Consider the following 16,641-nt stretch of genomic DNA (forward strand, 5'->3'; position numbering starts at 1 on the left):
AAAAATTAAAACAAAGAGTTGTTGATCACATGGTTCTAAGAACACATGATTCTAAGCGTAACAGACAAAGAACACTGTGAGTTATTAGTTAATAAAACAAAATTGATCGACTGGAAGGGCTACTTGAACTAAGGGCTACAAGGGAAGTAATAAGGGATATTGATACTGAGGATGGAAGTTCCTTTCTTTGAAAGTTCTCCCTTAAGTTCAACTGCTTTCGACTGAGCTTGTCTAAGTATATAGAAGAGCACTAGGCTCATTGTGTAGAAATGAGTGAATAATTGCTGTAATTTGCTAAAATGTCTCCTGACATAATTACATTGGTTAATACATACTTGCAAAAACTTCATTCCTGCATGAAAATCTCCAACTTCCAGGTGTAAACCAGCAAGCCATTCAACTTCGTCAAAGCCATTACTCAACTGTAGCAAAACATTCACTCCTCTTTCAACAGTTCCTTGATCACCAACAATTGCAAGCGAACTGCATTTCCCATCATTGCAAGGGACATACTTTGAGTGAATTTCCTTCAATATTTCCTCCATCTCTGCTGATTCATTTGAGTTTGTATAAATCATTCCAACAAATTTCTAGAAGGGGAAAAGAAATCTTAAGAGATACTTCAGACAGTGTCCAAAAGATTAAAAGAATAAGTTATAATGAATACAGTACCTGCATTGGGGCTAACAACAATACTTCTTTCTTTGATAGCTTATAAAGTAAAAGGGACAAAGCCAAATTAAAGATTGATAAACTTATGTTGCAATAATGAAAGGTGATATACATCAAAGACATCAATATGGAAAGCCCTTGAAAATATGCTCGATGAAGATGGTCCATCTGACATCATTCTTTAGATGCCATATTCGATATCAAACAAGGTCAATCATTTACTGTTTTAACTAAATGGAATGTATTTTCAATCATTGACAATCATTACTGTATGTATGACACACAGCTTATGCCTGGCACACAAACATGACAAGAATTCTTCACACACTGGTTTTGACCGATTGCAAAAATGAATCACAAGAATTTCACTAGAAATATTTTTGATATTTTATATTAAGTCTTTCACAGGAAAATCATGTCGATTTTTTCAAGATCTGTATGGTAGAGCTCAACTTATAACAACTGTTTGCCATATTCCTTTTTGGTAAATATGTAATGGATTTTATCACTTACAGTGTCTGTTCCCCTTCTTGCCTGAGTAGAATATGCATGTTTTATATGCTGAACAGCAACATCCTTAAACTTTTCAAGACATTTGATACTGGCACAAGCAATCTTGCCACACAAATCAATATAATTCTCACGTTGCTTTTTGTGATTAGTGATGTTTTGAAAGCGCCATTAAATTTTCCATGTTGAAAGTCCCAGTTTTCATTGGGCACTCAGTGGACAGACTATCAGTATGAATCCTGTTTTCAACTGCTGCCACTGACACCCGATTTTCATCATGATTCTGGTGACCCTCTGTCATGGAATGGTCCTTTGTTGTGAAATAAAAAATTGTCTACCACCACTTTTCTGTCCAAAGATATTTTGAATGCTTGATCCTTAAGGAACGAATCATGATTTTTGCCAAATTCATGCAGGTTCTTGCAAAGAAAATGGCGTGAAACAACTAGGCGCAAAGCCTTTAATCTTCTGAGTCTGCTCTTCAAGGCAAATACAAGGAAACTGCTAGCACATAAGCTTTCAATCTAGAGGCTATTACTGTCTCATAAAAAGCATCTTTTACTGTTGTTTCAAGAGAAATGAAGAGGCCTTTTACAGTGTTTCATTTCATTAGAGAATTTTTAGGCAGTTTTCCCTATAATCTTAAATGTATTTCTCATCACTGCTTCGGTGCTGCACCCAGGGCATACCACTAAAATGAGATGGGCTGAAGAATCATTCTAAATATAAAACTTTAAAGGTCTAGAAATTTAAAGACTTTCAGTTTTCTAAACACAACAATTACCGTATTTCCAGAGTGTTGCATAATTATGCTTATGATCAACTGCAATATTGTCATTTTTGGTGATCTGTTTTTGAGGCAAACAGAGGCTGCCATACAAACACATGAAGTCAGGTAGGAGCTTTCTGATGGGTTCTTCTTATGCCTTAGAGCAGCAGCTTGCAAAATGTGCCAAAAAAGTGGTGCCTCGTTTACCATTAATTCCTTCATTTTCTCAAACTGGAAACTGACAACATCCTCCTTGCTTGTACATCTGAAAATATTTTTAGTTGCTTTTTTGTTGTTTCTCTCAGACCCTTTTCAACATAAAGCCCTGCATTCTTTGTGATTTCCTTAAGCATGAATCCAGTCAAGGCTCCGCGAATTCTGTCATGCCTTCAAGCAGCATTGGCAATCTTTTTGTAAGTTCCATGAGACAGCATTTTTCCTAATGATGCCAAGTCATGGGGCAGCTTTCTCTTTTTCACTTTGCTTGTCCAATTCACTCTGACAGTAACTTGTGTCTGGCCACTTCCTCCAAAATTTATTGCTTTGACCGATTTTGACATTTTCCTTTGAGGGCCTCCTTGACCTTCATCAGAGGGTGACTTGATAATATTTCGGGCAAGACAATCACTGCCCAATATTAATCTCTTATTTGGTGGGGTTGGGCAGTGTCCTGTTGGTGTACTGGTAAGGGCAGGGGCAAAACTCATTGTTGGAGGCACCGTCATGTCAATATCTGGCGAGGCAGAAAGCTTGGAGCGTAATTTTGACTAATTTGACAAAAAGCTTTTTTCCTGGAGATGTCCCAATCTTCTTGCGCCACAAATAGATCACTTTCATTGTCGATATTTAATCCAGTCTCTCGGTTTCCAGGTCATCTTCCCAAAAATGTCGCTATATGAAATAAATTCATCTTCAACTGAAGAATGAGCTTCAGCTACCCCTAACTGTGTATCATGACCTTCTTGCAGCTTTCGTGCCAGAAAAACAAGGTGCATGTGAATGCAAAACTTGATTCTTTTCACCTGAAATTACAATTTATCTTCTTATTTGATATTTGTATCTCATCACTGCCTCCTATCGATTGCCCTGGTTGTGATTTGGTTGTTTTGATGTTTCAAAAAGTAGATCGAATGGGAAAATTTTAGATAAAAATTTTCAAATGACAGGTTATTTGCCTTCAGAAAAAAATTGCCCTGGCAAAAATTGAAAATGTTGGGAACTTGCCTTCAGTTCCTGTGACACTAAAATAATTCTCGAGGCAAGTCACTTAGGCCCTTGCTTATTGTGTCCACACGTTCACCGATGTTTTTGACTAACCTTTGGAAAACGAGCAAGAGAGTTTTAGTGACCATTTCTATATGCTCACTAGCATCCGACTTATTTCCTTACAGTAGATGTAAAATCACAATACACAAACATTTCTCAAGATGAGGATATCAAAGCATCCCTCAATGCCATTAAAAATCATTATGCGGAAACAACTCAGCGGCATATAAAATGGTGATATTTATTTTCAAACATAATTTTATAACCTTTACACTCACTCTTTTATAAGAACACAAGCCCTTAGATTGGTCAAAAGTGATAAAAAATTAAGAACATTTTAGCATGATCTACTGTAAAATGTAACTTTAAACACTGTTTCATCTAAAAAAGGAGAAGAGTTTTGCCATCTAGGGACCATTTTCTGTGAACTTTCAAACGCTGCCAGCCAATATAGGATGTCTTACTCATTTTGTTGGCAATTGAGGCTTGAAAACTTCTCTAAAGCGCAATAGCTAGCAATTATACTGCTCTCACCCTAATAATTTAAGAACAAATTATTCTAGCCTCAGATTTTTGAAAAAAATTAAGATGGACCAACCTGAACTTCAATTTACTGGTTTTTATAAAAAAAGAGTGTTATGGAATGATAAATTTCATTGACCTCTCTAAAGGCACCGCAGTGGGGAGACCCTTTGCCAACAAATTCATGACAACAATAACACAACATCTCTTGAGCAATGCCCCGATCGGACGTAGTCCAATATTTTGGAAAATATTTATCGATGGATGACATAATTTTCACCTGGCAACACAAGCTTGAACGTCTACAGGAGTTTGTAGTCTTCGCACGTATGTGACATAGCAAAATAGGAGATGCACAATCAACAAACTTATAGCTGTTCATATGCGCAATTGTAGGTATTTCCTAACCATGATGATAAGAAAAAGAAAGAATAAGAAAGAATATATCATCCCCAAAAAATAAAATAGATATTAAGAAAAGTGTAGAGTCGGCTCTGCTTATAGTCACTTTGCTTAGAAGTCACACTACTGAGCCAGATCCAATTGAGACCCAAATATGCAAAACTATTCAATAAAATTTAGACCCTAATGGCCCCGTTTACAGTGTCACATTCGGTTTACAGTCACAACTTTTCAAGCAACATTTGGTATGACTATAACAGGAGCCAGATCATACTTCGAAACAAAAAGACGATGAAAGGGAGATATGTTCCAATGGAAACAACAGCGAATATTTTCAAGACTCAAGAGAAGAGATGGAAACAAATCTAGGAATCAAAGAGAATCAAAGAGAGCTTACAAAACATAAAAAAACAACTCGCGGTAATCTTTGAAAGACTTGACAAAAGAGTCGAAGAAAATGATAACAGGGACGATATGCAAGGTAGGCCTGATAAATTATGTGATATGCTAGCAAAAATTAACTTACTAGAAAAAGAAAAAAGAGAACAAAAAGACGAAAACTTTGCTTTAAGACTTGAAATCATAGATCTAAAGGAATTCATTGAGGAAGAAAATATCAATAACCGACTGAGAAAAGATGGAGAAAGCTATGGAGAACAAGTGTTGACCTTTAGAAATTTCCTAAACATACAATAAAGTCGCGTCAATGTAATGAGATGTTCGTTAAAACTAAGAACAATTTTGAAATTTTGGACAAAAGTTTAGATAAATTTGCAATGACAAATCAATTTTCAAACCAGTCATTGGAATACGTTGAGAGAAAAAGGGCGCAAACCCAGAGTGCAAAGTCCATGACAACAAAGAAAATCTTTCCCAACATTGTCTCCGGATACCTGACTTTTGCTGAAGTCACCGCAGCATAAAAGTACACAATCTCACCAAACAAAGATATGATCGTAAGAAAATTGCAAGAAAAGCCACCAGTGCAAGAGCCCATCAACAATCAAAAGAGGCCGGTGGTAACTGTTTTAGAATGTTTTTTGTTTTAGTAGTGGATGTTTTAGAAGATTCAAGAAATTAATCAAAATGCACATAAATACAATTTTTTTTGAAAATGTCTCCTGGAGCTACTGTCGACGATATGCAATCATACATTATTCCAACGCTGAATAGGAAACCAGATGTCCTTGTTATTCACTGCGGAGCAAATGATTTGTGGAAGGCGGATCCCAATAAAATTGCCACAAGTTTAACGAAACTTGCGATTCATGCAAAGAAGACCGTCCGAAATGTGGCTGTTTCAAGTATACTTGCTACAGGAGACTCCGATCTTTTGGAAGAAAAAAGACTACAAGTTGACACGATGCTAAAAAAATCACTTGCAGATAAGGAGATTGACTTCATTGAAAACAAAGTTTTTGATTTCGATTGGAAATATCTTCTTCACGATGGAATCCACTTAAATGACAACGGTACAAACGTTTTAGGTTATGATTCAGTGAACTTTATTAATACTATCTGACTGTTCTTTGATCTTTTACAACATGATGAAAATAGGATATCAGGTATTAATCCTTCTAAGAAAAAAACGAAAAGTCAACTGACTACACATAAAGATCATATTTCAAGTATACCACTAAGGCCTAACACATTAAGATGCTCATCAGATCTAAGTATTACACCTGACTGCTTGGAAAAGTTGCACCATAAAATAAAGTCAAAAACACTTGAGTCCTAGATTGTAATCCAGTTTAAGTTGTAGGTCAAGTATTGAACGCTCTTTTTCCTCGATTTCAAACGCTTCCGAAGCAGGCGATGAATGTTCCCTTTCTGCATCTTCAATCGAATCCACGCAATCAGATGGTTCGAATAAATTTAGGGAGATTTTTAATCTATAAAACGAAAAATCCAAATAATTCTTTGATTGGTTTCTTCAATATAAATAGCCTTCGAAACAAAATGATTGACCTATAATTAGTTATTGAAGAATGCTTGCCTGATATTTTTGTAATAGAGGAAACAAAACTAAGTTCAGATTTAAAAACTGAAATCTTTCTAATAAATAATTACCAAAAACCAATCCGGCGTGGTAGGAATGAATTTGGTGGGAGTTTGATGCAATTTGTTAGAAAGGAGTTGTTTGCAATAGAGTTCCAGTTTTTGAGAGCCTAACTAACGAGATAATTTGTTCACATCTGTTGGTTTGCAAAAAGAAGTGGATAATTTTTAGCATTTACCGACCCCCAGAACCTTCAAACCTGGAACTATTTTCAGAGAGCTGTCTTTTTCATCAAACTCAGCTTTGGACCAATATAAAAATGTTATCATTATGGGCGATATAAATATCAATACTCATGATACTCAACATCCTGGGTACACTAGACTAATCTCCTTCTGTCATGGGCTTGGACGGTCTAATTAAATATAGGACAAGACATGATACATGAAAAATCATAGTTCATCAATTGATGTCATATTGACAAATAGACCCAGATGTTTTCAAAACACCAGCGTTTTTGAAACTAGCTTTAGCGATTTGTATTGCATTGTCCTAACTTCAATTAAAACACACATACCCCGTCTCAAACCTAAAATCATCAGATACCGATGGTATAAGAAACTTAAACCTGAAAGGTTTCTCCAAGATGTAAAGGACAGTGACTTTCAAGCCGATTTAAATTATACTGATTTGGCATATATAAATCTATCGTCCACCTTTCGAAAAATTGTAGATAAACATGCTCCTTTAAGAACAAAAGTTCTGAGGGGAAATACTGCCCTTTTCATGAATCAGCAATTGCCGAAGGCAATTTATACTAAATCAAGGCTTAAAAAAAGATTTTATAAAAATCATTATATAAATATAGTAGAAAAATCCAGCGGTAAGAAGCCCATTAGCCTTGCAAAAATACTGGAATTTCTGACGACCGCCAAATCGTTCGCTTGATTCTTGATCAATATAAAAACCATCCTAGTGTCCTAGCTATTATTCAAAGCCAGGCTAATTTCACTTTTCAAGAGATAGGCAGTCATGAAGTTGCAAAACTATTAAAATGCCTGGATGGCTAGAAATCTCCTGGTGAAGATCAAATTCCCCCGAAGCTTATATCCTTGGCTGCAAATGAACTTACAAATACTTTAACTACTTCAATAAACTGTAGCATTCGAAATTTTCGTTTCCCAAACGATGCAAAGAAAGCGGCAGTTTGCCCACTAGATAGAGGGGAATCAAATTGTACATTAGAAAGAAATTTCCGCCTAGTTAGTGTTCTCAATACCTTTTCAAAGATATATGAAAAAGTCTTTAAAAATCAATTGGTTCAACATTTAGATTACACGCTTTTAGTCTTCATTACTGCCTATCGACAAACGTATGCAACCCAACATGTTTTGATACGTTTGATAGAAGACTGGAAGGCTAGCCGTGACAATGACTACCTCGTTGGTGCAGTCTTAATGGGTCTTTCGAAAGCTTTCGTTTGTATCTCACATGATTTGCTTATTGCCAAACTGCATGCGTATGGATTTCATGAAAATGTTCTACTTCTAATTTATTCTTATCTGAAAAGACAAAATCAGTGTGTTCGGATAAACAATTCATACAGCTCTTTTCAAAAGGTTATGTCTGGTGTACCCCAGGGCTCTGTGCTAGGACCAGTTCTGTTTCATTTTTACATAAATTACTTATTTCTATTCACAAAACAAGCAACGCTCCATAATTATGCAGACGACAATACACTTTGTTATTTTTCTAAAAACCATGCGTGATCTTGTAAATACCTTGCAAAATGAAATGGGAATCGGCATATCATGGTTAGCACGAAATGTAATGATTGCAAACCCTGAAAAATTTCATGCTATAATTCTTGCTATGAACTCAGAAAAACTAGAGAAATACTAGTGGAGAACAAATGATCATTAATGGTAAAAAATTCAATCTGAGGAGACAGTGGAGCTTTTAGGAGTAACGTTGGATTAAAAACTTGATTTCCATTCACATATTTCGAATCTTTGCAAAAAAGCTGCAACACAATTGATTGTTCTTAAAAGATTAAAGACGTTTATTGGTTTCCAGGAGAAAAAGGTTCTTGTCCAGAGCTTTGTATATTCCAATTTCAGTTATTGTCCCTTGGTCTGGTATTTTTCATCGTCTAAATCATTACAGAAAATTGAACAGATACAAGAACGTGCCCTAAGATTTCTCTCTAATGATCATACAAGTTCGTATAACGATCTGCTTGTGATGGCAGACAAATGCACGATGCTCGTCGCTCGTCGAAGAATTCTATGTATTGAAATATTCAAAGCAGTAAAACAGCTAAACCCACCTTTTATGCAGAGTATTTTTAAATTACGTTCGTCAAATTATTGATTAAGAAATCCGAATAATTTAGCTCATGCTAGACCTAAGCAAACAACATTTGGATCCAAAAGTCTTATGTCAATCGAGCCACAGATTTGGAATGGCCTACCCGACGAGTTGAAATCCGTAGAAAATTTTAAGAGTTTTAAGAATCTAAGAAAACAATGGGACGGACCGAATTGCAAATGCAGTGCTTGTCAGTTTCTGCCTGAAAATGCAATGTAATCTTTAATTTTGTATCCATAATTTCTTTTTTTGTACTAACTGTTAGCTATATTCGATTTTGATTAGTTAACTTTGTATATTTATGTATTTATTGTTAGCTATTGTTTCTTGCGTCGAATTGAAATAAATTTTCAACCCTGGGAATATTATTTGAAGTTGTTTGAAGCTGATAAAAATATAAAAAAATTGGCGATATGAACATTTTTAAATGCACTTACTTTTTCATTTTATTTTTCATGGAACTTTATTTATTACTTTGTATTTAGCTTACAGACAGCGTATTAGCTTACACGTATTTTGCAAAAAACATTTTCTTTGACGTTAGAAAAGGTATACTGACTCATGTATACCTTTTGTGATCCTCAAACAATTTTAGGTTCTGCTGAAGTTGCTCGAAATTTTTTCCACGCTTAATGTCTTTTTGGACAGCTAGAATCCACATGATTTTTGCATTTTCGATATCATCAGTTTTTAGATCACCTTCTGGCCTTGCAGACGTAATATTAATTCGAAATTTTTATATCTGTATAAAATGCAAGACATACGCAGTAACATGATGAATCTTGTTTACATCGCTGAACCTTTCCAAATGTACGAGTTCACAAATATTTGATCCCCCTGAATGAATCAAATTGACAGTTACAGGGTTTTTTTTTCAAATCCACAAAGTCAAAGTAATCATCAATGTTTTCCTCAAAACTTTCTTTCTCCGGCTAAAAATTGCGCACTCGGCACAAGAAGTCAGGATCGTGCCACCACAAATTGTTTTTTGTTAATTTTGAAACCTTCATAATATTATAATATGATATAATGAGGGATAAGGAGGCCATTGGCTTATTAAACCCTTTAGCGTTGGTTTTAAGCGTATTCATAGTTGTACTTCTCGTTCCGCAAAAATCCTCAAACTCTATATTTGACTTCGCATTGGCTATGTTTGCTGGAAAATTGTTGCCTTCGTTTATTACTCTGTTTGAGAAATAGCTCTTCCTTTTGCTCGACGATAAAGCAAACTTGAAAAGCTTGAGATTGTGTCCTCTCGTAACTGAAGTACTTCGTTCAAAAAATACTTTACTATCAGTATCGACCATGCCGTGTAGTATTTTGAAAGTTGTAATCATATCTCCACGTCTTCTTTTATTGCATAATGTTGGGAGATCGAGGAAAAGTAAGCGTTCCGTGTACGGTTTGAATTTGTTTTACTTTACATGGATTCCAAACAGGCACACAATATTCAAAGATTGGCCTAACTAGGCTTTTGTAAAGAGCATTGAAGGTCTCTCTCTTGGCGAATTTCATGGCTCTTTTAATGGACGCTAAAACACCGCAAGTTTTTTTTGCATTTTCTGCGATGTGTGTGTCAAATTTGAATTTGTTGTCAGCTATAATTCCAAGTTCTCGAATTGATTCAACTGATTTAATGATCGTATTTGTTTGTGTTAAATCATCTGGTATATAATATCTTTATTTCGTTGATTGGAGCTACCCAGGCGAAGTACACTGCACTTATCACTGTTAAACGGAAGCTGCCATGTTTTTGACCAATTTTTGTGTGATTCAATATCATTTTGAATATGTTGCGCTTGGTAGTTAGAAGGAGAATACATTTTCGTATCATCAGCAAAGATCTTGACTTGACAGTAGTTTATGTTATCAGGTAAATTGTTTATATACAGCAAGATTTGAAGCCATTTAATACAACTCTCTGTTTCCTTCCAGTTAAAAAACTCTTGATCCAGTTGTATATGTATCCTTCAATACCATACGACTTGATTTTGGTAAGAAATATTCATTTCTCGAGAAAGAATATCTGCGGGATTCAATTAAGTGGGATAATAATGCCACTGCGCTCGGTTTTAGGCAAAGGCTTCTAAAACCTTTCCTTCACTTGCCATCCATCAAAGTGTAATTTTAGAATCGAACCAGCGATGAAAAGTCTAAATTTTAGTGACTGGTTGCAGCGCTTCTTCTACTCTTTCATCAAACAAGCAAGAATTAATGCAGCTATCAGTTCTAAAGGAGGGTTTGTCTCCTATTGGCGCGATACGTGTTTTAGCCCATCATAACTATGACGTTATTTCACCTGATCATAGATGGCAGACAACATAAACACAAGCACCGTAACCTCTTTGTTGATGCGTTACAAAAACCGTGAAAATCAATGAAATTGATATCTGATATTGAAATGTCCTTTCTTAGGTAATATCTGTTAACAGTTAGGCACCCTGTTTCTTTCATGTCGTTTGTAATAGCCTTATAGTTTTTCAAGATAGAGACATCATTCAGCGAGTCCCAATTATTATTTTCTTTGCACAGCGCTTGAAAAAGCAATTTCAAAGGATAAAATTGCTAGACTAATAAGTCTGAGTGGGTCAAATATTTTAGCCTTTGTGGCAAGAATATTACCCGTGTTTCGTAATATATTCCTTCGCAGTGGAACCCAATAAACTATTGAACTCGTATATTAACGTGTCCGATTTCGAATTCCAAATGATACCCAAAACTTTAATCTCTTCGGTTTTACCGAATCACATTGCCTCGTAGAATTTTCCTATTCTGTTTCGACAAGGTCTTTATTTCTAGCCTCATTTTCGATTTTGTCAATTTTGTTCAAAACTTGTTCTAAGTTTGAGTTCCATTTTTGCATGGTAAAACCCTCTTGTCGAAAACGCTCCTTTAATTTTTGGTACAACGCTATCGCATTTTCTTTGTTTTATGTACCCACTACAAAATCGTCATAATAGAGAGAGTTTTTCACAGTGTCGATAAACAGTTTATCGTCCTCGTACTTTGCAATATGGTGTCTTACGACAGCATTTGAACAGAATGGTGAGCTTAAAGCTCCGAAACAAACGCGAGCAAACCTATAAATAACAACGTTTTAGCTTTAATACCTATTGATTCATTATTCCAGAAATTCTTCAATTTTTTCTCAATCTCAGAGTCATTTTTGTCAACGATTAATGTATCAACTCTCATAACATAAGAATCATTGTCACTTACCAGACCAGATGGACCAGACAACACCCATCCTAGTTTCGTTTGAAGCGTGACCGGTTCATCTGCCTCTCTGTATACAACTTCACCGCTTACAAATCTCCAAAATTCATCCCAGCCTACCAACACTTGCATGGGTTTATCCGGGTTTTCTGCGTCATTGTGATCGATATCGACCAAATCTAGACCTCCTAATTATGGGTACCTCTGTACGACTTCTGGAACTCGCTGGTTGCTTATGGCAGTGCAGATAAACGATACAACATAGGCTGAAATCACCATTTCCGTTCCATCCTTGCACTTCACGCTGATCTTGACAATTTCGCACTCCCTAACCTTCGGTGTGGAATCTCCAAAAGTTTTTATTTAAAGTCTATCCTTTCCAATAACGGGTAACTTTAACAAACGCTTTAATTCTTTCGTTATGTAGCTCTTCTGGCTCCCCAAGTCAAATACGAACCGAACACTTTTTTCCGCTTCGTCTCTTCGCAATCCAGGCACCTTAACCTTTGCATTCGCCGTCTGCAACAATATAGTGTTCCTTGTGCTTACGTTCATGTTTGTGGTCACCCATCCAACATGTTCTAATATGGATAATTCAAGTTTTCCAAATATTAGAACTTTTTTCATCCACGGCACAATATGGCTGAATCTGGTCGTGCAGTTCGTTATGAAAAGATTTCGGATCTTCAGCGTAGTATTTTGCTGAAGTTTTATCGGCAAGGTATGACGAATACTGCGAAGGGAATGGATGGATTGATCGAGGAAGCTGCTAAGGAAACTGAGCTTGAAGTTGACAAAGTTAAAGTGAGTAAATGTTTAGCACATCACACATTGAAGGGTCTAAACGTGTTTGAAAATTCTCAACTCCAACATAAAAAGGGATTAATTCTATGGTTTTCAGACTTCAATAAATGTTACCAATATTTGAAGAAAGGGAGCACTGTAAGGTGGTGGCAAAACGACTGAACATTGTCCAGTGAACTTTTTCCCTGTTGAAGAATGCAGGTGGGAAAACTGGCAACAGGGCATCTCTTTACCTTTGAAAATACACTTTTCATAGCCATTGACAAGTGGCTAGGACAGCTAGGTTTATCAAAATCACCGTCCTCCTGCTCTCTGACATCGCTTTCCTTATCGGAACTAAAGCTAATCTGATCGGAAGACTCGTCGTTACTAATAAAATGCCTTTTCTGCTATTGGTCGAATTGAATTTTCACGTTGTTTCCATTTCGTTCGCGGTGTTGACTAGGAAAGTTTGTTAAAGATTTGAATAATGGAAATAAATTCGCGCCAAATCCTATCCATTACATTCATTGCGCCTGCGCGAACTGGACAATGTTCAGTAGAGTGGCAAAACGACTGAACATTTCTCTACAACATCTGCGAACAAAAGCATTTTAATCCTGTCCACTGAACATTTTTGACTACCTTCAAAATCGACTGAACAACACTCAACATCGCTGAACAAGACTGGACAAGGTGGCAAAACGACGCAACATTTACGCTGGACATTTGTCCAGTCCATGTTCAGTGAAAATGTCCAGTCGTTTTGCCGGGGCTTAATGCATTATCAAATAAAGTCAAACAAATAAATTCAGAAAATATTTTGACCTGTGCTTTGACCTATGACCTGAGAAAGTTTTATGACCAGTCTGAAAAATGGACGACGGCCTATGAGGGGTCATCAACGCGAGCGATTTTTGTCGCCGTCGAAGGGGAAGGGGGAACAAGCTCCTTGCCATGCCCATTTCTCATTAGGGATGTTTAGATTCAAGAAAGTCTTTTAAGCAGACGGCACATGTTTTCTGAAAAAATTAGATAAGGTTCACCAAACAAAATTGCGGCGGGTATTCATCGAAACTTAATTCTTTGATAGTCAAATAATAGCTGTAAAATATTCCTCATTTAGAAAAATCCTAAAGCCCATTGTCAATTAGAATCAGCAAGATTAGTTGATTCATCACTTTTCTGAAAGATTAGTTGATTTGTTATTTTTCATTCCCAAAACAACCATTTCATAGGAAAAATAATAAAGTGAGTAAGTATAAGGTAATACCTTTATAGGTAACAACTTGGAAGAAAGTAATGCCATGGTGTCACAAAACTTGAAAAGTGAAACTTGACTTTCCAATAGAAAAATGGATGCCATTTTCATAAACTGTACATTGAAGGCAATGGTAGGCTTTTTTCTACTGGCAGGCCACAATCCCAGTTTGAGTAGCTGTGCAGCTTCTGTTCCACACCCACAATAACGGATTTTCTTAGAATGCTGTCTTCCTGCTAAAGAAAGGAAAGACCTGCCAAGTTGAATAAACACTCAACTAAAGATGGAAAATATTTTGGACTTGTTATCCAACCAAAAATAAGAAATCCAAAACAAGCAAAATGATATTGTCTTATATGTGCTTTAAAATTTATCTAAAGGTATCCTTAGAATTAAACCTTGGTACTAAAAAAGTACAAAAAGTCCTACTTTTGATAATATGAATTGTTGCTTTACCAGGCTTTACCGGCAACAACAGTCCATTGTGCACAAAACTCCAAAGCACAACTTGACATTACAGCCTTGGAATTATCTCAACTTCAACAACCTTTACAAATCAGTTCCAAAGTTTTATTTATAGATAGAATTTATTAATACCATTTCATATCAGGTTTTTTGTCATCTCATTTTTCTTAGAGCCAGGCCTGCTTTACAATACTTTTGATACCTTAGTGTACTGATCAATGATCAAATGACATTGGTTTGCAACTGAACTGATGCTGGTAGTAATTGTAATTTTGATGTAGCAAATTCAGGAGTGTCTTGAAAAAATAGCAACCTTTGTGTGAGTGCACAGCAAAGCCCAAAAAATTCTGACTTTCCCATGAAATGCAAAAACCTTTGTAGGTCTGAACTAGCTATTAGTTTAGCTTCCCATTTATTATAGAAAGATAGAAAGATCTTATCTTCTCTCTAATCAAGAACAGTGAGTGGCAAGAAATTTTTAAAAGTAGGACCAGGTGAGCACAGAGAAATGGATGCTACAAAGGTTCTTATGCAAACAATTGAGGGTTACTCTTAAAAATAACTACCCTTTGAGGATAATCTTTGGAAGTTAAAAATGTTTTTATTTTACCTCTAGATTTGATTAGAACTGCCTTTATTTTATTTAGCTTTAATCTATTAAGATAAAACTTTAATGTTTAAAATGTCTTTTTATGACACCAGGTGTGAGTACAATTAATTTTACCCCCTTCCACAATGTCAGGAAAGTAGCTTATTACATGTTTCGCTCTCCCCTTTCCTGTTGATGTGATACGAGAACGACCCCTTAAAAGAACAACCAACTATCACAGAAGTTCGTAAAACAACCTACTTTTGCGACGTTACGTGAAAAATGGAGGGACCAGATTTCTTTAACGATTGTTACAAAGGCGCCTCCAGTAAATTTTTCCCGCCAGAACATATGCAACTGACGTGACATTCATCGAATAATTAGTTGTGTTGAAGCCGACATAGTGCAAATATAAAATGTTATTATGGAATTATTTGCGATTATATATGTAAGTATTGTATTTCCAAACTGAATTTTGTTGGGTTCAATTTTAAAGTTTATATTATTGATTTAAAACTCGTAAATGCATCCGATAACACTTCTTCGAGTTTCGTTAAGCTGAACATCAAAGTAGGCTGGGAAATGACTTTTTTATAAAGTGAACCCTTCCTGGCATATTTCCTAAGTAAATATTTTGCAGTGATAGCTAAATAACATTTTTAGATGGCGTTTTAAGATCATTTTAGATTGAATGATTGTTATAAATAGACAGAGGTATGTTTAAAATATCATGTTAATGTTTTAATGGCCATAACTTTTCTTAAAAACAAGATCGCGAAAAAGCCAACACTGGAAATGTGCCCACAAGCCTCCTCGACACTTTTGCAAAATTAAAGAAAATTTCCCCAAGAATTCTAGCATCAGGACTTTTTTGAAGAAGGGGTGGTCAAAATTCTGAAATTTGTCATTTCTCGCAATTTGATTGGTTCAAATCGATGGGGGTTCCCGCTTTGGCGATTCCTTTCGCAGCCAATCAAGATTTGATGCCTATGCTACCCTGTTAGGCCATAATGGGAGTACCGCCCCTCCTCCAGGTCTGAAGATCACATAATAGGTTATATAATACTTTGCCGCCATAGTGTAAAATACTTCTTAAAAAGGATGGCATTACAAAACTGATGTTTCAACAGTGGCACACCTTGACCTTCAAAACTCGGGGGTGAAGGGCAAGGCAATCAAAATTTGCTGTGAAAGACATTGCTTTAGAGAATATTAATTGCCATTTCATCTACCATCTGATGATTTTACTTACCAATAAACGAAAGTTAAAATCATCCCCAAGGTTAGCCAAGCCCCAATTTTTCACAAAATACTATTAAATAGATTGACATAATACAAATAATAACAAAGCTTTTTTATAATTTGAATCAATATCAAACCTTGATAATCAATTACAATGCAATGCTTCCAATAAAATGTGCAGGTGCTCTCATTGAAACATCTGCCTCTAAGCTCAGCATTGGTTTAAATTGTCCACCCTATAAAAATAATTTTAATATTGGCACTTCATTAATTTAAAAAGCTGTCCTAGAAAACAATGCAAACATGCATGTGTATTTGTGCCATGTCACAAATAATGTATATACAGTTTGCCATTTGGTTTTGAAGCAGGCACATTTTGCCAACAATGCAAAGAACAGAAACAATTTCCTAAAGTAGAGTCACATGCCTGCATCACTTTATTGGATAGTTAAAGTGATGAAGAATAAAAAGCTGGACACCTAAATGACAAAATCCCCAAAATAGGCTGAGCAATTTTGCATGATACGGCATCTCAGAATCTAAATATGACTTTACAGGCACCATAGAGCAGGGGG

General features: G+C 35.8%; 1 protein-coding gene across 11 annotated transcripts in view; it reads right to left on the bottom strand.

Moving 5' to 3' along the window:
* Positions 1–16,641, bottom strand: part of LOC135683375 (uncharacterized) — a 29,482-nt gene that overhangs the window by 3,781 nt on the left and 9,060 nt on the right. For 2 of the 11 annotated variants that reach the window (XM_089110625.1, XM_089110628.1), the window contains exons 2-6: positions 16,204–16,302; positions 13,783–14,006; positions 11,730–12,459; positions 1,967–2,973; positions 336–590 (exon numbers count right to left, since the gene is read on the bottom strand). In XM_089110625.1, the coding sequence (XP_088966751.1) occupies positions 336–590; positions 1,967–2,173 (462 nt within the window). In that variant the 5' untranslated portion in view covers positions 2,174–2,973; positions 11,730–12,459; positions 13,783–14,006; positions 16,204–16,302. The other 9 variants (XR_016144139.1, XR_016144141.1, XM_089110624.1 and 6 more) reach the window with 8 other exon arrangements.

This window comes from Rhopilema esculentum, chromosome 10 (assembly GCF_057945365.1).
Source record: "Rhopilema esculentum isolate cy_ngs chromosome 10, ASM5794536v1, whole genome shotgun sequence".
NCBI classification, from domain to species: Eukaryota; Metazoa; Cnidaria; class Scyphozoa; order Rhizostomeae; family Rhizostomatidae; genus Rhopilema; species Rhopilema esculentum.